Raw genomic sequence first — 25,021 nt, 5'->3', positions numbered from 1 at the left:
GTAGATATCTTTAGAGGACCAAGAAAGTATAAAACACAACAAAGAAGATTTGGACAGAGACTAAGTAAAATAAGACTTCTAAAAAGTGGGGGGGGGGGACCAAGTATGACATGAAAAGTCAATGAATGGTCTTAGCAGCAGACTGGACAGAGCAGAAGAGAGAATGAGTGAAGTGAAAAACAGATCCGAAGAAATGTAGCAGCAGAGTGAAACAAAAGATGGAAACATTGAAAGAGAGGCCTGGAGAACTAACTGGTGATTAGAATGAGAAGGTCCAACATACCTTTAATTAAAGTTCCAGAAGGAAGAACCAGAATGGAATAGAAAAGATATAGGTGAGAATATCCCAGAATAAAGCTAAAATATAGGTTTCAATCAATCCTAAACAGAGTTAATGTAAAGAAATATATACCTAAACACATCATAGTAAAACTGGAAAAGAAAAGATAAAATCTTAAAAGCATCAGGAAAGAAAGGCAGATTACCTTCCAAAGCGTAGCAGAATGACAACTAACTCCTCAAGTTGGATCTCAACTGATCCAAGTACCCTGACAACTAACTTCTTGGCTTTAGACCCAAGTGTCTATTTTATCTAATACTATAATTGCATGCTTTTTACGTCCTCTCTCTGAACTCTTTCTCAAAGTAATGGGAACAAAGAGGATGTAAATTTCTGAAAATAATTCTGAAATGTTTGGCAGCTTTTAGCTTTATTACCCAATAACATGGCAAAGCCACTGTACTAGAATAATGGTGCTCGTCTTATACATTTTGTCTGAGTTAAAATCTTCCCACCAATCAATTAATATACCTTCCTGGAGCTGTGCCACAGAGAAAAAGAAGAAGTAGAATTGATTCTTTCCTGGTAATAAATGGACCTCCAGATGACATGCTTAAATACATCTCCAGGCCACTGATGAAGGTCCTGATGCTTGCTCACTTTTTTGATTGTTTAAGAATAAGTTTTTTGGGACATAAAGTTTTCCTTTCATATATTTTTCAAATATTTGACTTATACTTGATAGCCTATCAATAAATCTTTAATTATGACTGTGGAATGCAAAAAAAAAAAGCACTTTATGTTTCTGTGTGTGGGTCTTGATTCTGATGTTCAAAAGGCAATCAAAGTGATTTATCTTCCACTCTCACAATAACAATCACAAAAGCTTAATCCACTCCACCTAAAAAGCAGTCTGCCCCTTTTCTAATAAAATACTTGCTTTATCAAAAGGAGAATAAATAAATTGGGGGGAGTAATGGAAAGTTTATGAGGTAACCTTTCAATGAACAGCTTGATGAAATTTCAGAGTTATTACAGAGAAAAAAAAAACACAGTATCATAGATTAGTATTATGATCTTTCCATTAAGATGATCAACAAAGTAAAAAAAAATATCCTGAGAATTTTAGTGCATATCTTCTCCAGAAAATAAACAGAGGCTGCAGTAAAAATAAAAGAAAACATGCTATATAGAATTTAAGGATAGAGAAGAACCAAAATTAAATCTAGAGAACACAAACCACTGAGAAAAAATGATACAATTTTAATTTTTTAGAGCATATATGTTAATAATTTCTCAAAGGCTCAGTCTAGTCTCTGCTTTTACTGCTTCACACACTTCTGGCCCCCAGTGGAGGTGACATCCCATAACTCTAACTGTATCCTATGCTCTTAAGGAAGAACTAAATGAAGGGGATCTGAGAGCTCACAATTCACAGCCAGTACCCAGTTTCCATAGGGAATTTCACATAAAAGACTTTGGTACTAGTCATTTAGGAATGTATTTATTATCACATCCTACCTTTTCACTAAATAATTCAGACATCTAAACAAATCTTCTAGGTGTTTGCCAAGATACATGAGTCACATGACTAGTTTGTCCATCAAAAACTATTCTGCAGAAGATAAACTATTTCCTACATAAATCCACTTTGTTATATGCCTGGGCTTCCTATGACTATTATTTCTCAAATACTTTAGGATTTTGGAAAAAGCATTCATATTAAAACCTCTGAGTACAAACGTACCAGGAAGGCATTTGCAAGACGGACTCACAAAGACCACTGACCAATAAAACCCAGACTTTTCGCCGTAGTTTTAGTTTACACCTGAAATGTTTACTCCTCATCTAAATCACTCTTCTTAATTATCAGGCAGGGATACAAAGCCCAGACATTTGAAATAATGGCCATACCCACGTGACTTTAGTGCTTCCGTCTCTCTGGACTGGATGCTTCCTGTCCACACCCACACACTGATGCTCCTTCACCTGGGCTCCTGCTTCCTTCTTCCTCCCAAGAGGTGACTGCTTACCATCCACTTTTATAGGCTCAAACCCAGACAGACAGATGCACACACACTCTGGGTTTTCCCTCTCCAACCTTCCCCACTCTGGCCCCCCCGGGAGGCTCCCTGGTCACAACCCTAAAGAGCCTTTTGATCCCTGACTGGCTGGGAATCAGTGGCCGCCTGTCCTCCTAGCCCTTGGATGGGTTCTAAATGAACTCGGCAGTCCCTTTCTAGTCCCTGGTTACATCCCTCATTCATAGAGCCAGTTGAATATGAATCAGCAAACTTTATGTGTTTTCACCACCCTCAAAGGACCTGAGTCCTCCTCAAGCAAAGCTCCTCCTTAAAGCAAAGCTCCTCCAAGGAGCTCTGGTTTGAGGGAACCTTTCTGGAGCTGCCAGTGGGGCCGTGACAGAAACCACAGTGCATGGAATCTTGAGGCCTTCCTTCCTTTTAGTGTGCTAGAAAAATTCTCCAAATAAAGGTCTGCACTCGGCCTGACCTGTGGTGGTGCAGTGGATAAAGCGTCGACCTGGAAATGCTGAGGTCGCCGGTTCGAAACCCTGGGCTTGCCTGGTCAGGCACATATGGGAGTTGATGCTTCCAGCTCCTCCCCCCTGTCTCTCTCTTCTCTCTCTCTCCTCTCTAAAATAAATAAAGAAATTTAAAAAAAAAAAAAAAAAAAAAGGTCTGCACTAAATAATAATCCTACAAGGGGGTGGAAATAACAACTACATCTTCTCATTCCTCCTACATCCCTCTGCATCCTCCCTAAAAAAAAAAAAAAAAAAAAGCTAAATAAATAAATTTTCATAAATCTCTCAATGCAAATTGAGCCACCACTCTAGAAATGTAATAATGGATGAGGAGGTCGTGAACCCCTTGGTCTCCAGGTCAAAGATAATTCAGGTTGTTAGTGATAAAATGTCACTGTGATCAGTGACTGGTCAGTGGCTCACAGATGCAAGTGAGTGACTTGGTGGTCTCAGAGCAGCTGTCAAGACACACGTGTTCACAACTCTTTTGCAAGCACATTAATTTTCTACAAAGAACATCCGGAGAGCCCACAGAGATTTTTCTTGTTGTTAGGGCTTCTTACATTAAGGTGTCGGTGCTAATAATGTTTCAGAGCACTGAGACAGCTCAACTCATACCATATGTGAATTCTTTCTCAATCTCTCTCTCTCTCTCTCTCTCTCTCTCTCTCTCTCTCTCACACACACACACACACACACACACACACACACACACACACCCATTACTGTCCTCTTCCATGTTTTGACATTAGAGCTACTTACATTAATGGTCATCTTGTCAGTCAATATTTCTCGAACCCACCTGGGTACAAGACACTGTAGCAAGGAGCAAATACATAGAAAGGTCTGGCTGATTTAAATGTACTGCAACCTTCAAAATAATTAAAATCATATCACTGATGTATGCCAACCTGCTATTTGATGGAACAGAAATACGTCTCTCTTTCTGGCAGCACAACACCCAAAGCACTATAAAGCTGAGTTCACACACAGCGCCAATCTTAGATTTGAAAGTTGTAGCATCGTGGCAGTTAAAATCCTTACCCTGAAATCTGGGCACATGGGTTCTAGCGCTGGGACTCATGCTCTTGTTGGACCTTGTGGTTTTCTTCATCGAAGAAGATGTGATTTGAGCACATGGCCTCGAAGAGAATCTTTTCAGGTCTAATATTTTATGTTTTTCCCAAGGCTAATGTAATTGTATTTCAGAGCTAACTTTTAGACGGTACTAATATTGTTCAAGATTATTTTCATTAGTTGCCAAGAACAGCTGCTCTTCAGTTATATAACAAGCTTTTAACATGGCAAACATTATGTTCCAGGCAATGGTCTAAGTATTTATAAATATTAACGCCTTAAACAGCATCAGCATAATTAGTTTCTTAACTGCCTCGATGTTCTTAACAAAAACATTTTAGAGTTAGCAAGAATTGCAGATTAAATGAACTTCTAATTCCTATTCATTAGCCTGAATAATGAAGCAGATTATTATTTACTGAGAGCTTTAAGATAAACAGGGCAAATTTAAACCAGAAAAATAATGAATTCAATTTAGGAACAAATCCATGAATCCCTGGCAACAGTGATTTGCATGCATATTGCAACTATGATATTAATATAATAACTGAATAGTAACTGATAGCAACTGAAAGCAACATAAGTAAACTGCCACCCATAAACTCCCACAATTCATTGTTTTTAAGCAAATTAACGATACTGCCTCATTCATTCAGTCATTAAGTTCTTTTTTTTTTTTGTAGACTCACGATTATTTCTTTTTTTTTTTTTAAATAAATTTTTATTAATGGTAATGGGATGACATTAATAAATCAGGGTACATATATTCAAAGAAGACATGTTTAGGTTATTTTGTCATTAAATTATGTTGCGTACCCCTCGCCCAAAGTCAGATTGTCCTCCGCCACCCTCTATCTAGTTCTCTGTGCCCCTCCCCCTCCCCCTAACTCTCTCCCTCCCTCCCTCCCATGTCCTCCCTCCCCCCCACCCTTGGTAACCACCACACTCTTGTCCATGTCTCTTAGTCTCATTTTTATGTTCCACCAATGTATGGAATCATGTAGTTCTTGTTTTTTTCTGATTTACTTATTTCACTCCTTATAATGTTATCAAGATCCCACCATTTTTCTGTAAAAGATCCGATGTCATCATTTCTTATGGCTGAGTAGTATTCCATAGTGTATATGTGCCACATCTTCTTTATCCAGTCTTCTATTGAAGGGCTTTTTGGTTGTTTCCATGTCTTGGCCACTGTGAACAGTGCTGCAATGAACATGGGGCTACATGTGTCTTCACGTATCAATGTTTCTGAGGTTTTGGGGTATATACCCAGTAGAGGGATTGCTGGGTCATAAGGTAGTTCTATTTGCAGTTTTTTGAGGAACCACCATACTTTCCTCCATAATGGTTGTACTACTTTACAGTCCCACCAACAGTGAATGAGGGTTCCTTTTTCTCCACAGCCTCTCCAACATTTGCTATTACCCGTCTTGTTGATAATAGCTAATCTAACAGGGGTGAGGTGGTATCTCATTGTAGTTTTGATTTGCATTTCTCTAATAACTAATGAAGCTGAGCATCTTTTCATATATCTGTTGGCCATTTGTATCTCTTCCTGGGAGAAGTGTCTGTTCACAGTCATTAAGTTCTTAAGAGCAACAACTATGTTCCTAGTACTGGTGATATAATGCACAAGGCAGATATGACCTTGTGGAGTCTACAGTGTTAAGACGTGAAATTATAAAATGTACCCTGTTACCGTTCAATTAAAAATTCCTCTGGAGTAGGACAAAATTAAAATGGAGACATGAAAAACAAAAAAGCTCAAAATAAAGCTCAGATTGTTTTGATTTCTGACCTATAAACAAAAAATAAATAAATAAAACATTATAAATAAATAAATAAACAACCAAAATAAAACATTCAGATAAATAAAATATTTGAAGTGTATTTTCTGTGTAATAGAATGTAGAAAGTCAGCTATTTACTTATACACCTTTATTGATATCCTTACAGTTTAATGTCTCAGCACTTACACCAACTTCTAAAGTATCGTCTATAAAACTAGCAATCACAAAAGTAATCCTATAAAAAATAAACCTATCTGATCATTTAAAAAGTAAGCTCTAGTCAATTTTAAGTATAATTATTTGTTAATACCTTTTTAAAGTAATTGAACAGGAAGTTTGTAGTACCCACAAAAAACTCAACCACATATTCAAGCAATACACAAGTTTAGTACTGAGAACCTGCATGTGTATATCACCATGCAGTCATTTTCCATTTCCTTGAGTGGCCAGAATTAGTGACATTTTTGTGAAACTATCAGTTGATATTTAAAGAAGAGGCTTTTAGTTACAAATGTACCATGAAACATGACAATTCCAATGATTTCCATTATTCACTTAATTTGTCAAGGGAGTTTTCAACAAAACACTGCAATATTCATAATCAAAAACTAGATACTTCAGAGTCCCAAGTAAGGAGCATTTTTTTTATATATTTTATAGTGAGCTGACCTACTAATACTAGGAAAACCCTGTGAATCTCCCAAAGTGTTATTTTTCTCTGTGAGTCAATGTGAGACTTGTAAGACCACTCGGAGATGAACAAATTATTCTCCAGATGCAGCTGTGACTTATCTCGCTCAAGAGTGGCAGCACGATGCAGGGGTCGTGCCATCCAACTGCTGAGGGGTTTCACAGAAACAAATCCCAAAGGGGCATCTGTGTTATAAAGTTACTATTGTCAGCAGTAACTTTATCAGATCACATATCTAAAGTGCCAAAAAGAGCACCCAGATCTTTTACAGCTGCCTCATTCATGGAATCCTGCGGTGCCGGACGTTTCCCCCAAAGAGGCAAGTCTAGATGCAAGTCCCCAGAAGACAGCTGCCACTGTGCTTCCGGCTACAAGGAGCTTCCATCCCCTACTGGTGTGCTTAGAGCAGAGCTGTGAGCTGTGAAGTCCTGCCTGCTCTTCATGATTTCAAGAGGTGGGATGGAGTCAGCCTCCCTTCAGGGGAGGGGACGAGGAAGCACTGAAATGTGCTTGACCAGTCACCAAATTCAGATGGGGGGCTTTCACTAAGCTTTTTGAGTTTTGTGAATATCTATTCTGTAATCAATAGCATACAGCAAGTGGTGACATTTTTTCCCTGTGCAAAGTCCAGTTGGAAGGCACTACTTGGTAGGAGTCTTATGTAAATTTGATCTGAGAGGACGATGAATCCCTAGAGGTCTTGGGGTCTATATTCTCTATTCTGTCCCTTTAGTTTCTGTTAAGTCCTGTGAAAGGTAATAAATGGCCTGTCTTACCTGCCTTTCTGAAATGGATCACAGCACTATTTGAAGGGGAATAAATAATGTATACAACATTTAAAACTCTTAATGTTGCTTTCTAAATATCAAATATATGAAATAACTATTTCCATTGACATTTTTCTTTCCTATCAGTTTTAGAACAACTGAGAACACACAATATAACAAACATGAGAAAAATAAAAATTAAAAAAACAACCTTTAAGACATAAGTCCTCATTTCTATCCAATTTAATATATGGAAAATTATGTATTTCTATTTCTATTCAACTCAGTATTCAAATAATTGGTTTTCTCACAACAAACCCACCAGCTCATTTCTATAATTCCCGTATGTATAACTCTTTCCCAAAACAGATGATGCATGAGCAGTCCCCTCCCCAGACCCCCAGGGAAGATTCCAAGTACACAGCGAGGTAACCTCCCTAAAGCAAATTATAATCACAATCTAATTTCTGTATTTGAATCAATTCTTCTGGGGGCGATATGGCAGCCTTCAATATTTTTTCCTCAGAAATAGATGACAATAATTTCCAGTATTACTGCTATTACAACTGATTATAAAAATCTACCATTGCATGGGCTTCAAGGCAAGATCCCTATAATCACTTATTTGAAAACAGTTTAAGTTGAATGTAAGGAATATTACAATTTTAAATGATGAAATACTGTGCTTAACCCACAAACTGTCAGTCTGTTGGCAGAGAAAAGAGAATATAGCAAAAGAATATAAAAGCTGATTTGATACATATACACACAAAACAATGTCTGCTTAACGTACATATAAAAAATTGTGTCAATGAACTTACTAGATCACATAACACAATTGTATCATGCTCCAATTGAATCAATTCATAAACTACAATTATCTATCCTTGTAACTCAGGAAACGAAACAGTCAACAAATGGATATAGAAAAATGATTCTCACTCAATTATCCTTTGACCATCAAGACATGTACATAAAGAATGGGAAAGTTACATCTAAAGAACTGGCATATATTTTAAAATGTTAAGGATGTGTGTGTGTGTGTGTGTGTGTGTGTGTGTAATTTAAAATAAAAGTGCACATAACCTGTTATTGTGCCAACCTATTGACACATCATCACAAGTCTTCCTCTATTCTCCAAAAATGAGTACATCTGTAGGTCAAAGGTCAAGCCAAACTCGAAGTTGAAAATGTCCAACTGATCTCTTTACGAATGTGTTACAAATTTGGCATTCAAATGTAACCAGTGATCCAAAGCTATGAAATCTATTGCAAATAAATATTTGACAAGCATCCTCAACAACACTGGAATTATTTACAAAGAACCTCTGTGTATAAGATCTTGTGAAAAGAAGATATGAAGTTATTGTCTGAAAGACTAAAATTCAGACCCCATCAATGTAAGCATATATAGCAAGAAGATACCATTAGATGAATAAAGACTGAAAAAATGCTTAGATATTATTAATATTTAAATCCAGTAACATTGATCATTTATTCCTCACTCTGTACTCATAAATAAAACAGTAATTCTCATAAAGACCACATGAATTACCCAGTATTATTTCCCACAATGTGTGCATGTGGAAACTGAGGCTTAGAGTTCCTCACTGTCAGACAGGGAGGTGGTGCAGCCGGGGCTCAGGCAATGTGGTGAGAGGGTGGAGCCAGAGCCTTGGCTCTCATCCACTGCTGAGATCTAGCTAAAACCTGAGTTCCCTCCCCTGGAACATAAACTGCAGTTGCTAAGCCAGGTTGCTGCCACTCAAGTGCCCCAGGACCTCAACCTGGTGCTGCTCAGAATCAGATTTTCACGCTGTTGTGTTCAGAATCGCACTATGTTTAAACACAGGAAGTCTAATTTGGCCAGCTAGATCAGAAAGAACAGAGCTGACTTTTCTTTTTAGTAACAAGATTTAGAAAAAGAACCTTTATTTTTGAGGTGAACAAGGCAGATTTGGGGAGAAGGCAAAAGACTAGAAGTGCTAAAGCAGATTAGTGCTAGAAGGCTTCCAAAAGTCACGCTATTTGCATCAAAGGTGTCAGGAGTGAGGCCACACCCAAGAAGGCTTGAATCTGAGTATGTCCTTCTTAGGGAAATCAAGTTTCATCCCGTCCCATGGAGTCAAAATGTCATCCACACTTTGTACTTCCTTTACCACAGAGCTTTGGAGAGAAGTAAAAATGTGTTGTTTAGAATGAATATCATTCAAACTTAAAATCATCAGAATGAGGACTTCAAATGTTCATTGGAGTTTCACTGGACCGCTGACTACATTGGTGCATGTTTCAGTCTCAGATCAACCTTAACTGAGGGCACAAATATACATGGCCTCCATTCAGAAAAGCATCCTACTATGAACTCATACATTACATGAATATGTAAAACACACGCAAAACAATCCTTTCACTTAAACATCTATAACCCTTAAAATAGTATAAACTTATAAGTGGAAAGTAAAGTTTCCAAGGTTGGGTCAGAGGGCGGGAGAGAAGACAAAAAATGTTTTTCATATACTAACATGTTAAATACCATTAAAATGTTCACACTCTAGGCACAAGATCCACAAAAAAATTCTTGTTCATAAACCAACTCCTGTTAAATATAATTCATGTGTTCACGTTTGGCATAAATGTTCACACTGTATGGGTATTATAGGTACCACAGTGTGCTGTGTCCAAAATGAGTTCCCTTATCCTACACATCAACTAGTCTTAGAGCAAGTGACAACCTTAATTGTCTTCCAGTATAGAAAAAAGTGCAAGGAATAAGATGAGGATGGGGAGAAGAGACACATTCAAGGACAATTAGAAAGTTTCCTAAGTCCTGATAAACTTACGAATAGAAAAGAAGATTCGATTTACAGAGTACATATTTCTAAACATGAAAGAGTGACATATGTATTTATCTCTAAAAAAAAACTCTCTTGTCATTTGCATTAGTTTTGGAGTTTTTTTTGGGGGGGGGTTGTTTGTTTGTTTGTTGTTGGTTTTTTGGGTTTTTTTTTGTATTTTTCTGAAGTTGGAAACATGGAGGCAGTCAGACAGACTCCCGCATGTGCCTGACCGGGATCCACCCAGCACGCCCACCATGGGGCAATGCTCTGCCCATCTGGGGCGTTGCTCTGTTGCAACCAGAGCCATTCTAGTGCCTGAGGCAGAGGCTACAGAGCCATCCTCAGTGCCTGGGCCAACTTTGCTCCAATGGAGCCTTGGCTGCGGGAGGGGAAGAGAGAGACAGAGAGGAAGGAGATGGGGAGAAGTGGAGAAGCAGATGGGCGCTTCTCCTGTGTGCCCTGGCTGGGAATTGAACCCAGGAATCCTGCACGCCAGGCCAATGCTCTACCACTGAGCCAACCAGCCAGAGCTAGTTTTCTTTTAAATATCTGTTGACTACCTTCTTCATATTTTTCATTTTTGATTTGTGAATGCATTTCTTATCAGCTCACATGTAATTTCTTATTATACACAAATGGAAGATTCTAATAAATGACAAAATAAACAGCTAAGATACAAAACTCTAAGTCATAAAACTTTAGGACTTTAATAATGAAAATTTTCTATGCATAATTAATACTCAAGTTTTCCCTTGCATAAGATTAAATAGTATTTTTTGAAAAAAATCATAAAATGTGTAGGAATTTCAACTTTCAATTTGGAAGTGTTTAAATATAAGACATTCAGTATTCAAAACATTTTACTATATTTATAAATGTTTTTGTTCTGGGGAAAAAAATCTTTCCAACTTGGAATTTAGACATTTCTTTTTAAAGATTTGTTTTAGATTCAATATAGAATAGCTAAGAAGACTGCCATATTATTTAAAAAATAAAATTTGTCTCTACAATTGTGACATTATATGCAATAAACAGATGAGTTACAATCATAAGAACAAACCTACACACTTTTAAAAATTGGCTTTATCTACTTTTAACCTTATTTATAAAGTAACAGAGGCCCTCTTGGTTGGCTTATTGGCTCAGTGGTAGATCATCAGCTGGGCGTGTGGAAGCCCTGGGTTTGATTTCCAGTCAGGGCACACAGGAGAAGCACCCATCTGCTTCTTCACCCCTCCCCCTCCTCCTCTTCTTCCTGCTCCCCCTCCTCCTCCTCCTCCTCCTCCTCCTCCTCCTCCTCTCCTCCTCCTCCTCCTCCTCCTCCTCCTCCTCCTCCTCCTCCTCCTCTTCTTCTTCTTCTTCTTCTTCTTCTTCTTCTTCTTCTTCTTCTTCTTCTTCTTCTTCTTCCTCCTCCTCCTCCTCCTCCTCCTCCTCTTCTTCTTCTTCTTCTTTTTCTTCTTCTTCTTCTTTTCTCTCTCTCTCTCTGCCCCTCTTTCTTCCCCTCCCACAGCAATGTTGGCCCCAGGCACTGAAGATGGCTCCAAAGCCTCACCTCAGGTGCTAAAATAGCTCAGTTGCCAAGCAACAAAGCAGCGGCACCAGTTGGGTAGAATATCAGTCCCAGATGGGGCTTGCCAGGTGGATCCTGTTGGGGGAGCATGCAGGAGCCTGTCTCTCTGCCTCACTGCCTTTCACTTGATAAAATAATAATAGTAATAATAATAATAATAATAGAACCCTGTCTGAATAGTTCAATTGGTTACAGTGTCATCTGATATGCCAAGTTTACGGGTTTGATCCCTGGTCAAGGCACATTCAAGAACCAACCAATTAATGCATAAATAAGTGGGACAATGAACCAATGTTTCTCTTTCTCTCTCTCCACTTTCACTCTCTCTAAAATCAATCAATAAAAAACTTAAAAAAATAGAGGCTGTTCAAAATGAGATGCATTTTCACGTAACAATAAAAGTCACACTAAAACTACTAGAAAAATTGAATTCATGTATACTGTAAAACTGAGAAAAAAATTTCAAAATAAAGCTGGCATTACTCATCCATCACCAATATTTCCTACTCAAATCTCTGCAGAAAAATGGTGGGTAAGATAAAGCTTGATAACAGCTTGCTAACATGTCCAATAAAAGTGAAAGTTATGCTGTGGTAGAAACGTATAACTTTTCTCTCCAAGGGAAATTGCTCATTGTCTTGGCTCTCTAACTTTATGCTGAATTCATTTTATATGGATATCATATGACCTGATCTATCTATTGGAGAAAATGCCACCACTGGCTTAATGATTTCCTAGCTCACATTCCTTTTAGATATTGCTTTAACCTCATTTAATTATCAAAACATACAAGAATGTTTTCCAAGTTGTCATTACTGTATCATTTAAAATAACATGGAAAGCATAAAGAGTTCAAATATTAGATTAACATTGACTACATGACTCTAACAATATTCAGTCATGTATGACTTAAAAATTTGACAATTTCATATGGTTCAACCTAATAAAACATTCCCTGACTCTCACATCACTGAAACTGAAACTCAACAGCTGCCCAAAGGAGCCAGCTGCCTGCCTTCTGAAGCTGTGACATGAAGGGTTGGGGACACTGTGGCAGGGCAAAGGCTACTTACTTTCCATCAATAATACCTTTCTTGGATCAAAACAGTTGTGTGAATAATATTGCACTGCGAAAAGAGAAAGGGATGCTATAAGGAGAGTGACACACAGTGCAGATGATGAGTGCAGAGGGGAATGAGTCATGAGCAAATCCCAGGGACTACATGACAGTGTTACAGCATTAGCCCATGATCCAAACGAATTAGAGTCAAAAGGTATAACTCAAACGGGGATTCTTACACATGCCAGCCAAGGGTTGAGGATAGAGTGTGAAGAAATGAACATAAATGTGTCAGTGACACTCCTCTGTTCCACGTTCAGGCTTTCCTATATCGTTCCACAATGCCATAGTGGAACTTCAGTGTGACTAACTCTTTCTGTGGGTACTGCTTGCATGGATGCAAAAGGCATTGCTGTAAGAGGCAACCGAAAGGTGCTTATAAGATAGATGCTCGAGTCTCTGGGGAAAAGGTGCTGGTTAAAATTAATCTCCCAGGTGTCCCCTCGCAAACTGACGCCTGCATTGTCATCATCGGGAGGATGTTTCAGAATGTTTGGATGCATAATTCTTCATGTAGTTGGGCTATTTGGTCGAGCTGTAACATAAACTCCTGCTGAAGCAGCTAACTCATAAAATCCAGACCCTCTTCTTCCCCAAAGGTTGCCCAGAATATGGAAGTAACTTAAGAATAAAAGAAAGGAGTCATTCTTTGGGGAATAGCAGTGTGATGCTCTTGGAGCACCCTCTGGAGGCCAGAGCAAGGTGACACGGGGAAGAAGAAGAAAAGGAAAATCGAATTACCTCGGGCCTTCCAGACAATGGACTCCACAACCCTCACTTGAGCTGGACTCAAAAAATGCACTTGTTCGGTCTTAATCAGGGTGACATGAGAAACGTGCATAATTAATTTAGTTTAACAATACAAAATTACTCCAAGGTGCAACAAAATTCTCAAATAATTGTTTCTAATTTTTAAAAAAGAAGAAATATACTGATTAGTGTTCTTTTCAGCTGACATTCTGAATTTTGGGGGAAAACTATTGCATCTTTTAGCATTTAAAAGAAAGGGAGGTGAAAACATATTTTCATTAACAATATATAAGTAAGCAAAGTTACACAGGGTTTTAATTGTCCTATTTTTAAAGTAGCCAGCTTTATTATGCTTATTAAAATGAAGAATAAATTAAGCTGTCTCTTTTTTCTAAACCTTACCTTTTCTAAAGCAACAAACACTGACATCTATTGGCATCTGGGAAGCTTTCCTTTTTTTCATCTATTAAAACACAAGCAAGGACACGCGCATACAGACATGCATAGCATTAGAATGAATCCAAAACATCACTTATTTTGATGAGAAAACTTCATTTTCTGTACCTGATAGCATATTTAATATTATTTTTTCTCTGATTAAGATAAATCTGTTTTATAAGCTAATATTGTCTGATTTAGTTGTTTGTATTATCTACTTGTCAAGAGGAAAGTGCTAGGATTAACTAAAATATTAGAAGTCCATTATTTGCTTCCTTTTTTCTTTTCTTTTCTTTTCTTTTTTTTTTTTTTTTTTTTGGTATTTTTCTGAAGCTAGAAACGGGGAGAGACAGTCAGACAGACTACCGCATGCGCCCGACCAGGATCCACCGGCACGCCCACCAGGGGCGATGCTCTGCCCACCAGGGGCGATGCTCTGCCCACCAGGGGGCGATGCTCTGCCCCTCCGGGGTGTCGCTCTGCGGCGACCAGAGCCACTCTAACGCCTGGGGCAGAGGCCAAGGAGCCATCCCCAGCGCCCGGGCCATCTTTGCTCCAATGGAGCCTTGGCTGCGGGAGGGGAAGAGAGAGACAGAGAGGAAGGAGGGGGTGGAGGTGGAGAAGCAAATGGGCGCTTCTCCTATGTGCCCTGGCCGGCTGGGAATCGAACCCGGGTCCCCCGCACGCCAGGCCGACGCTCTACCGCTGAGCCAACCGGCCAGGGCCTCCTTTTTTCTTTTCTTAAGTGAGAAGGAGGGAGGCAGACTCTCGTATGCGCCCTGACCAGGATCCACCCAGTAAGCCCTCTATGGGGCAATACTCTGCCCATCTTGGGCTGTTGCTCTGCAACTGAGCTATTTTAGTGCCTGAGGCAAGGCCATGGAGCCACCCCCAGCGCCCAGGGCCAACTTGTTCCAACTGAACCATGCCTGTGGGAGAAGAAGAGAAAGAGAGAGAAAAGGGAGAAGGGGAGTGAGTGGTGGATAAACAGATGTTTGCTTCTCCTGTGTGCTCTGACTGGGAATCAAACCCAGGACATCTACATGCTGGGCTGATGCTCTACCACTGAGTGAACTGGCCAAGGCCTGCTTCTTTTTTTTTGTATGTGTATTTTTTATTTTTCAATTAAAATCGACATTCAATATTATTTTATATTTGTCTCAGGTGTGATGCATAGTGATTAGACATTTATATAATCTATAAAGTGATTCCCCCTGGTAAGTCTACCACACACTTACTTTGCTTCTTTGAGCAAATAAAACCACTAACCCAAAATATTGACACTTGGTTTGTTTCCTTCTGCCATAAGAGAGCACGATAAGCTCTCAGTAGTGTTAGAAAAGTCAAATTTAACATGTTACTTAAAGAATGCTAATAAAACACTGATTTGGTAAGAATCCCACTCCCAGTACTTTAAACACTACATGCATCTTTTTTAGTGAAAAGTGGGAGGAAAGAAAATAGCATGAAATGTGGATTTATTATATTCATTATTTTGTTTATATTTAGAAACACCTGCACTCAATTTGACAAACCTCACTGGCACTATACAGTTACACTTGATAAAAAGATAACAAAGAATATGTTAATACACACTTTCCTTTTCAACTGCTGCAATTTGTACTTAGTCCCCAAAGAGATTCTGCATTCTATATAATAAAGTGAGGTTTAAGCATCAACTCTTCAGTGCTGCCAGAAAAAGAATCATGTTTCAAAACCTTATAGCTTGAAACCTCAACATTTTTCTGCCAGAGATAAAATTATGTTGCACCTCACTCTACTTTCAATATTTAGACTGAACTCAGGACTGTTTTCATTCTAATATATGCAGTTATGCTCTTTGAAATAATTATCCACTTTTCTCTATATTTACAGGTAGTAGATATTAATATTTACACTCACTCTAATCTAAGGCGAACTTTGGCTTATATTTTACCATAAAAGGTAAATTTTGGAAATTATATCAAATATCTTTGCAAACACACCATCTAATTGTTTCTAAAGTAATTTATAAACGGAGCTAACATTTATTGGGCACTTATTACAGGGTGGGCAAGGTTCAGAATGCTTCTATGGATTATCTCACTTACGCCTTATAATAACCTCATGATCATAACGGTCCTATCCCAACTTTACATATAAGGGAACTCAAGCATGGAGAGATTAAACAACTTGCCCATGACTGTCCAGACAAGGAGCAAACACAACTAGGATTTAAGCCCAGGCAACCTGGCTGCAGGGCTACACACAGCCATCCTCCTCTTGCTGCCTAATTGTGAGGCATTTTCCTCCCTAAAGGGCAGGTGATAAAACACAGACAGCATCTGCTACAGTAAGATATTTGTTAAATACTAACCCCCTTGTTAATGAACATAAAAGTGTCCAGCAGAGTGCCTGCCATAGATAGGTGGTTACTGTTCTCTTACTGGTTCAATATTTTCTCATTGATTATATACCTTCTCCTCCCTGTTCTTCCATCAATATCCTTTAATCATTTAAAATAATAGCTCTCAAATTTGTCTCACTCTTTCTGCTTCAAAATAATTCTTCAAAAGAAATCCTAATTCATTCCATAAATACTACTTAATGTTCTTAATAATTATGTCAGGTAGTGGTTACAAGTAACCAGGTTGAAACAGATCACTGGACATTCCTCCAGTTCTGCGAACACACGCTGCCCTGTTGGTGACAGGACACTTCATTGCCAAGAATGTTTACAAGCACTTCAGCCTGGGGAGCCTCTTAGTTAAAGAAACAGGTGGGTGATGTCATCAGGGGAGCATATGGCCCTGCTTCTATCCATTTGGGATACTAAATTTCTCGATTTTTCTACCACTCATAATCACAAATGCCCCTTTGCCAGGACTGAAGGAAGACCCAGTAGTCCTAGAACTGGGCTAAGCTTGATAATAAGTTTGTCCCAGGTCATTCAAAAGAGAAAAAAAAAAAGAAAAGAAAAAAGAATCCTTTGCAGTGTTTTAATGAAAGAAAAACATATCAGCAAACAAATTCAAAAGGAAAGCTTAGAGTCAAAAACAAAAACAAAAAAAAGAAAACAAAAACAACAAAAAGATGTTCTGGATTAGTATTGAAGTTCAGACTTCAACAGGAAAGCCCTTGAGCTGAATCAATAGGAAGGACCTGGAGCATGGGAGGTCTGGCCTCTAGGAGGCCCTGCACGTTACAGGGCCCTTGCCACATGGATCCATGTTACAAAGCCCAGAATTATGCTGAGGCTGCTTATTTTGAGAAGAGAAGAGAATTAATGACTCCAAGGGCTTGGGACCTACAAGAGCCATTATTATGAAATAGATAATTCTGCTGAACATCTGCAGCCCCGATAGTGTGCAATTTAATATTCAGTTAATTGTATAAAAATGCAAACGCTATGAAACACAGCCATGTATGGATCACGTATCAGTCACACATGGCACATGAAAGTTAAAGAAGCGTTTTTTCCCTGAAAGTTTCCCTCCAGCAGATGTGTTTATGCCTCTTCGTGTAACATAGCACACAGCGGGGCTGACGAGCTGAGTTCTCTTCACGTTATATCTCCCCCGACTGTCGTGAAGGCCTGTTATGACATCCAAAAAAAAGGCCTGGCTGTTGCGTGTGTATCATCTAAGATACAAGTTTCAGGGGCTGTTTTAAGAAAGGGGTGAAGCCTAGGACTCGAGGGCACTAATAAAGGCACCATTCTGAGTGTCCTCAGAAGTTGTAATTTGGGCTGGCAAGTGGCAGTCCTCTAGTTATGGTACATAGAGGTCCTTCCTTTAAGGATGCCTGAGACTAAAGAGTGCAAAAGAAGGTTGAAAAAAAGGGTGTGGGTTTCTCCCACGAACCATTATTCCTTTCAGTTGTTCATTCTCCCGAGGTAAGGAAAAGCATACTGACTGGTACTTACCATGATAGGAGCATGACAAGGAGGAAACACTGACTTCAATGATACCATTTAATGTCCTGTAATTTTATATGAAGCCAGTTTCAAGCAGGCCTTTCTTTTCACATCAAATGAAGAGCACGAGGTGCCCTCTATGGAGTAAGTTTCTTCCCCACAGAAGACAACTTACTACCTGATAGGAAAGAGAGAGACGTATAGACTAAAAACTAACCTAGAAACAAGTTCACCCCGATCTTTTCAGAAGGATAGTAGAGGGAATGTCAAAGACAATGCCAATCTGTCTGGTTGAGAGGGAATCACACCTGTGGGACTGGGAAGCAGAACAAGAGCCACCAGCGAAGCTCTTGAGAGAACATCGGGTAGTCGCCACAGTTACCTACCTAGCAGATAAGATCCGCAGGGCACAGAAATGCCTGCGTGCTATGAAGTCTCCCCCAGCCCCCCCCCCCCGACCCCCAGGGAACTACCTGCTTATCTGTAATGTCTGTGTTAAGGCATTGCTGCTTGGAACCCTTGACAAAATGCAAACCTGTTACTTGAAAGGGATACTACATTCATCTATTTCCCTCTCCTTAATTCTCCAGACTCCTTCAAAGGACCATTAGAAACTCCTGAAAGCAAAGTCGTCACAGGCAAGACAAAGAACATCTAAAGGGCCCTACAAATAACTCTGTACAACATTACAGTTTCAGTTAGGTCTAAGGTCTCTCTAATTTACTATGATGTCCTTCGAAAGGACCGAAGAAGAAGTCACTGAGAGAGGTTGCTAATCTAGCTCCCCATTTCATACATTGTTGAGTGAAATGTTATACGGTACTCCAAAACATAGGATAAGAGAAAGGAAATTTTCAGCCCATCTTCATTAGGGCTAATGAAAGGTAATTAAGGTGAATCTGATTAGCAGTATCTTATTATAAAAGCATGCACAGGAATGGTAGGTAGCCAAACAATTACTCTCTGTTCAAATTCTGTTTTGTTCAAAACCTGCTTAATGTCTTTGCCAACAAGCCAGGTTCTGAAATGTTATCAGTGATGCCAATAAGAAGACTAGGAAAAAAAATCCTGCAAGGACAGGCAAATACTTCTGTTTATCTCCTTCAGCCACAGTATTACTAAGTGCTATTCAATTAATTCTTCAGAGTACTGTATAAAAACTGTTGTGGGTTGTTCTAAGTGACTTATGGTGTGGGGGGGAGCTTTTATATTTTGCCCCTTCCTCTCTCTTTTCTTTAGCATCTTTTTCACTAAAACACTCTTAAACAACTATTTATTCGGGATACCTCCTCTGTCTAAGACAATGTCTAAAGCATCAGCTCTTCTTAGGGAAATGTAAGGTGAAAACTGTCATTCATGTACGTGTTCTGTGTTATCAATACAAGGTTTGTCTCTAGAAACCCTCAAGTGTCATTGCATTCTATTATATAACCAGTAAATAACTGGGTTCAAAAATTCAAAGAAACTTTTGCTTTTGGGCACCTCTTGAGAACATGAATGAACCATATATTTACCAAGGAGTTTCTCAAAACTAGAACTGTTAAGCCAAAAGTTTGAGAACTTATTTACAGCAGACCTGATTTCTGGCACTGGGCTAGATTTTCTCTGCTTCGCTGACCTCTAGGAATCCCTCTCTACTGATCGGAGTACCCACGTCGCAGGACTGGGTCAGAGAGAAGGTACGCACACGCTGCGACTTCCTCCCGCCCCTCTGTCCAAAACACCGCTGCGCAACCGAAAGCGCGGCCCCTCGCTCGACCACCCGGTTCTTCCGAGCCAGGCACGCGGGTGGGAGACCCGTTCCCGCTTCTCTCGCTAGAGGGCAGACGGGGCCCGTGCAAAGCCCTCCTGGCTCCCGACACGCGCGCACCAGCCTCCGCTCCAGCACTCCGGGCTCCCAGGCTGGGCTCGACTGGGGCGCTGGTAAAAGGCCGTACCTGGGAGCGCTGCTCATCCCGGACCGTCGGAGAGCGGGCCCAGAGCTTCCACCCCTTGCGTTCCGCTTGGGGTGCGGGCACCCAGGTGGGGTTGGGTGCCCAGGTAAGTGGCGGCCCGACGGAGGGTGAGAACCACCCGGCTCCACGGGAGCCCGGGATCAGGGCCAGGCGCCCGGAGCGCAGGGCGCAAACCAGAGAGAAGCGACGGCACGGGACAGGAGGAGAATCGCGGAGCCCTTGCTCGGCGCACTCACCTGGGCTCGATTCGCCTGCCGTGGGCGCGGTCTTCTTGCCGGAGCCTCGGTCCTTCTTCTTGCCCTTCCCCTTGCCCCTGCCTTCTTTGCGCTCGGACATCTCGTCTGAAAAGTTCACACTCTACGCGGACTGTTCCGGGTGAAGACGACGCGCGACAAGTTTGGTCGGAGGGCTTGGATCGGGTTTGGTAAAGTTTGTCCCTCGAGGGGGAGCGCAGTTGGGCTGCGGCACTAGTGCTGCGCTGGGGGCGTCTCCGGTCGCCGGCGGGGAGCGGGGCGGACACGGCGTGCGGTCCCGGCCACCTGGGACTACCGGTCGCTTCGTCAGGCGGTCTCCCTGGCTTTTGGGAACTGCTCTTGTCGCCCTGGGAAGTTCGCGGTTCCCGCCACACTAGGTCCCGCCGCTGTCGGCTCTGGTCCTGGCCTCTGTCCGGCGCTTGCAGTGAAAGACGTTCACTGTCCTGCCCGCGCTCCCATCCGCCAGGCAGCCGCCGCCGCTCCTCTCCTGCGCTTCGCACGAGCCCGCAGTTCCGACAAGTTTGGGGGAACTCCTCGCCGGCTCTTTTTCAATTGCCCCACAGCCACCCACCTCCCTCCCGCAGGTTGGAGGCTGGCGCCTCCTTCTCACCCTCCCCTCCCTCGCCCCCCTCCCTCTTCCCTACCACACCCCCACCCCGAGGCGCGGACACGCCACCGGGAGGAGCCTGGGCTCGGCGCTCCCGGGCGCAGCCCCTTTCTCTCCCCGAGCCCGGCGGGACAGGCGGGCGTGGGGCGGTGACGCGCCCAGCAGCTGCAGGGAACTCCCGACAGGGGTCGCTGGAACCTGTGCGGAGACGCTGCGGCCACCGCCACTGCGGGAACCAAACCGAGCGTCGGAGAAAACTGAAGGGATTTAGGGACTCGCGCTCCTCGCGCTCCTCGCTCTCCTGAGCCAGGCAGCGCCCCGAAGCGTTGTCCGTTCTCTTTAACGCAGTTAAAAGTTGGAGACAAAAGTTGGGAACTCTGACACCTGCCCTCCAAATTAAGGCTCTGGAACCCCTAGGAAGGAGAGATTGCTGTTTTCCCAGGAGAGTTTAGAGTCCATTCCTTTCTTACTTTAGTGAGTTACACGCACAGAAGGCAAAGATAACCTCCGGCTGGAAGGCAGTTTGCGTGTAAGGCAGTCCTGGGTACCCAGGAAGGCTCAGTGAACCTTAAAGGTGCTCAGATCACACCATCTTAGATCTTCTGCTGAACGAATGCGCGCGCGTGTCTGCCTTCCTGGGTGTAACAACGTGCGAGTTAAACCGCATCTTCAGCTTTTCCTAAAATAAACAATAATAACCTGACCTCTTCAAAAGGGGGTGTCTTAAACACTCTCTCACTACAACTTAATCTGAAATGAATTGTAAAACGCCTGGTGAAAAGACGATCAACAATAAAATGACTGCAATGGCTGGGGGTCCCTCCGTCCACTGCGGGGAGAAGGAAGCAAGGAGGGCCGGCTGTAGAGCTCTTCAGTTCGCTCACGCTGGCTTTCTCGAATTCAAACTTTCCTCAAACCCGCAGCGAGCCTGCTTAACCGTCCCTTGCCCTCCCTCTGGTGGAGAATTCCAAAGAGCAGTGAAATCCACAAAACCTTAGCAGCCAGAGGCAAAGGACAAAAGTTAAAGGCCAGAGTAACCCGCACCATACAGTGGTCCAGAATCATGTCAAGAAAACACTGTCACAGTTGTATCACAGCTCTGGCGAACTTGGAATGTTAATTTATAGTGGTAGATTTGTGTTGTGGTCAGAAAGAGGCGAGTGAACAATCCACACATGAATTTAACAATTCTTTTTTAAAAGTGATGTGTTCCTGATTTTCCATTCTGTGGGGTTAATGCTAACTGAACCATTACCTACATACAGCTTTCTGGGTATGTTTTCCAGTTGCCACTGTGTAAATAAAGATAATATCTGGAATACCTCCTTGTATGTGGGAAGGAAGGGGGGAGCAAAAACATTTATTTTGAAACTGTCTTAAAATAAGAATAGTATTATTCTCGTTTAATTTGCATTATAATGAGAACCAGACTCTGTTGAGTAGCTATCATTGTTAAAAGATAGCCATCATTTTGAAACAGATATTCAAATATGATAACTTTCTAACAAACACAAATAGAAATTTTATTGGGCCATAAAAATAGCAAAATCAGCAAAAATACTATGAATATATCTGAATAGCACTATAATATTCCAGGGTCTAATGTAAAATGGAGTCCCAACATTAGCTGATATAACTCTGCCTTCCCAGAAGGGGACACTGCTCACCAAGCAGGAAACAGCAACATTCAGGAGAGGGGATGAGACCCTGTAAGGGCTTCCTTTAAAATAGCTACATGTTATCAAATATACCATTACTTTAAAATGGAAAGATATAAAGAAAAATGTACTTTGGAGCTTAAAAAATGTTTCAGACCTTACCAAGAAAACAGGAAGTCAGTAATAAAACCCATATCTGTGGAAACACTACAATTCAGGCACTTTTGTTTTGGGTCTAGAAGGTTTACGGTACTTCACAAAACAGTTTATTAATTCCTTATTACAATCATTTTTTTCAGTGAGGATAATGGAAGAACCCACAATTCTGTGATAATTTCCCATTGGGACAAATCTGTACTAGTAGTTGACAGTGTTTCCAAACCAAGCATAAATGACTTATGGAAAAGCCTGCTGATATGCAGTTCCTTTACAAGAAAACATGGCAGCCACGAAGTCATGCCAGGATTCCCATGGAAATGCTCTGGGCTGGGGAAGAAACAGATATGAAGGGAGTAAGGTGGGTATAAATGAGCGTGCAATAATTGTTTTTCCTTGGTTTAATATGATAGAAAAAAAAAAGAGGACAAAAAGAACAATGATAAATGTTGAAGGAACATTTAAAGAAAGATGATGAGGTGGCAGTTGAATGACAGGTTGCTTCTTGGGACTTTGTTCAGATTCTGGAGGCATATTTTAATTGTCAGTTGCCACTAACTTGTCAGAAAATTCATGGCAAAGTCCAAAATTATTTTTCTATTGATACATTGCTTATAAGTCTTTATCTATTGTGTCATTTTATATTATTCTTTCAGAGGCTTATTTTATTATTTTATTTATAACTAGCTAAAAGATTAACCAAATAAGAGTCCATTTCTTTGATAGTTAAAGTATTTATGATTTATCAAGAATTTGAAACTGCCACCCTGGCCAGTTGGTTCAGTAGGAGAGCAGCCGCCAGGCATGTGGATGTTCTAGGTTCGATTCCTAGTCAAGGCATACAGGAGAAGCGACCATCTGCTTCTCCTCTCCTTCTACTCCCTCTTCTCTCTCTCCCTTCCTGCAGCCATGGCTCTATTGGTTCGAGTATATCAGCCCCGCGGGCTGAGGATGGCTTGTGGAGCCTCCAACTCAGGTGCTAAAAATAGCTTGAGTGTGAGCCTAAACCCATATGGGCAGAGCATGAACCCCAGATGAGGGTTGCCAGGTGGATCCTGATTGGGGTGCATGTGGGAGTCTGTCCCTCTATCGCCCCTCCTCTCACTTGGAAAAGAAGAAAAAAAAGAATTTGATATTGTCCTTAAGTTATTTATCTCTGGTCAGGAAACGGCAAATGAATTAAAAATCAACAACCTTGAAAGTGATTAGAACAAGAGATTGAGAAAAAAAGAATATTTTGGCCTTTTTGAAAATGAAAATATATACAATGTGTCCGTAAAGTCATGGTGCACTTTTGACTGGTCACAGGAAAGCAAGAAAAGAGATAGAAATGTGAAATCTGCACCAAATAAAAGGAAAACCCTCCCAGTTTCATACCTATTCAGTGCAGTTCGATGTGGGCTCACGCACAGATTTTTTTTTTTTTTTTGAACTTTTCTGAAGCTGGAAACGGGGATAGACAGTCAGACAGACTCCTGCATGTGCCCCACCGGGCACGCCCATCAGGGGGCGATGCTCTGCCTACCAGGGGGCGATGCTCTGCCTATAGGGGACCAGAGCCACTCCAGCGCCCAGGCCATCTTCGCTCCAATGGAGCCTCCCTGTGGGAGGGGAAGAGACAGAGAGGAAGGAGAGGGGGAGGGGTGGAGAAGCAGATGGGTGCTTCTCCTGTGTGCCCTGGCCGGGAATCGAACCCGGGACTTCTGCACGCCAGGCTGACGCTCTACCACTGACCCAACCGGCCAGGGCCTCACGCACAGATTTTTTAGGGCTCCTTAGGTAGCTATCCCGTGTAGCCTCTACAGACTTATCACTGACTGATGGCCTACCAGAACGGGGTTTCTCCACCAAACTGCTGGTTTCCTTCAACTGCTTATCCCACTGAGTAATGTTATTCCTAATGGGGTGGTGCTTCGTTATAAATGCACCGATATTCACGTTGCACTTTGGTCACGGATTTGAATTTAGCGAGCCACAGAACTCACTGAACTTTCCTCTGCACCATCCACATCTCAACTGGCATAGCCGTGGGCTGCTCCGCTGTATACATGGTGTTACGTCATCATCTGCACATGCTGCCACATCATCCTACAGAAACTGGGAGGGTTTTCCTTTTATTTGGTGCAGGTTTCACATTTCTATCGCCTTTTGTTGCTTTCCTGTGACCAGTCAAAAGTACACCATGACTTTATGGACATACTGTATTAACCTCAATTGTCAAATTTAAGGAGTATGACATCTTCATGGTATGGTTTTATTTGTTGTGTATTATTCAACTCTTAGAGTATGAATCATACCGGGTATATTGGCTGTCAGGTAACATGTGACAAGCTGTCAACAATATCAACTCCTGAAAAATAGCGTGGAGATTTCTAAATAAGCAACTTGAGAGAAAAGACAAAATGGATATCACGTATTAAATGACAGCTTCAAGTAAATGCAGTCATGTGTCATAACATTTTCCTTTGGTGAGGCTTAACTTTTAGAAGCACCCTTCAATCTATAAAGCTGATCATTTCTCTCACTACATCTCATTTGAAAATTCTCCAAGAAAATTTTAAAACAAAACAAAAAAAAAATGAAGGAACATTAGTGTGTGTAGACTGTATTTTTGCAAAATGCTGGGCATTG

General features: G+C 41.2%; 1 protein-coding gene across 4 annotated transcripts in view; it reads right to left on the bottom strand.

The window, feature by feature from the left end:
- Positions 1–25,021, bottom strand: part of NRG1 (neuregulin 1) — a 1,091,963-nt gene that overhangs the window by 197,505 nt on the left and 869,437 nt on the right. For 3 of the 4 annotated variants that reach the window (XM_066235615.1, XM_066235614.1, XM_066235616.1), the window contains exon 1: positions 19,952–20,538. The exons of the other annotated variant lie outside the window; for it this stretch is intronic. In XM_066235615.1, coding sequence (XP_066091712.1) covers positions 19,952–20,051 — 100 coding nt within the window. In that variant the 5' untranslated portion in view covers positions 20,052–20,538. Of the gene's footprint in view, positions 1–19,951; positions 20,539–25,021 lie in introns of those variants that run through there. 4 annotated transcript variants of the gene reach the window in all.

Source organism: Saccopteryx bilineata, chromosome 6 (genome assembly GCF_036850765.1).
Source record: "Saccopteryx bilineata isolate mSacBil1 chromosome 6, mSacBil1_pri_phased_curated, whole genome shotgun sequence".
In the NCBI taxonomy this organism is placed as follows: domain Eukaryota; kingdom Metazoa; phylum Chordata; class Mammalia; order Chiroptera; family Emballonuridae; genus Saccopteryx; species Saccopteryx bilineata.
Note: the sequence above shows the minus strand (reverse complement) of the source record. Positions and strands in the feature narration are given on the sequence as shown.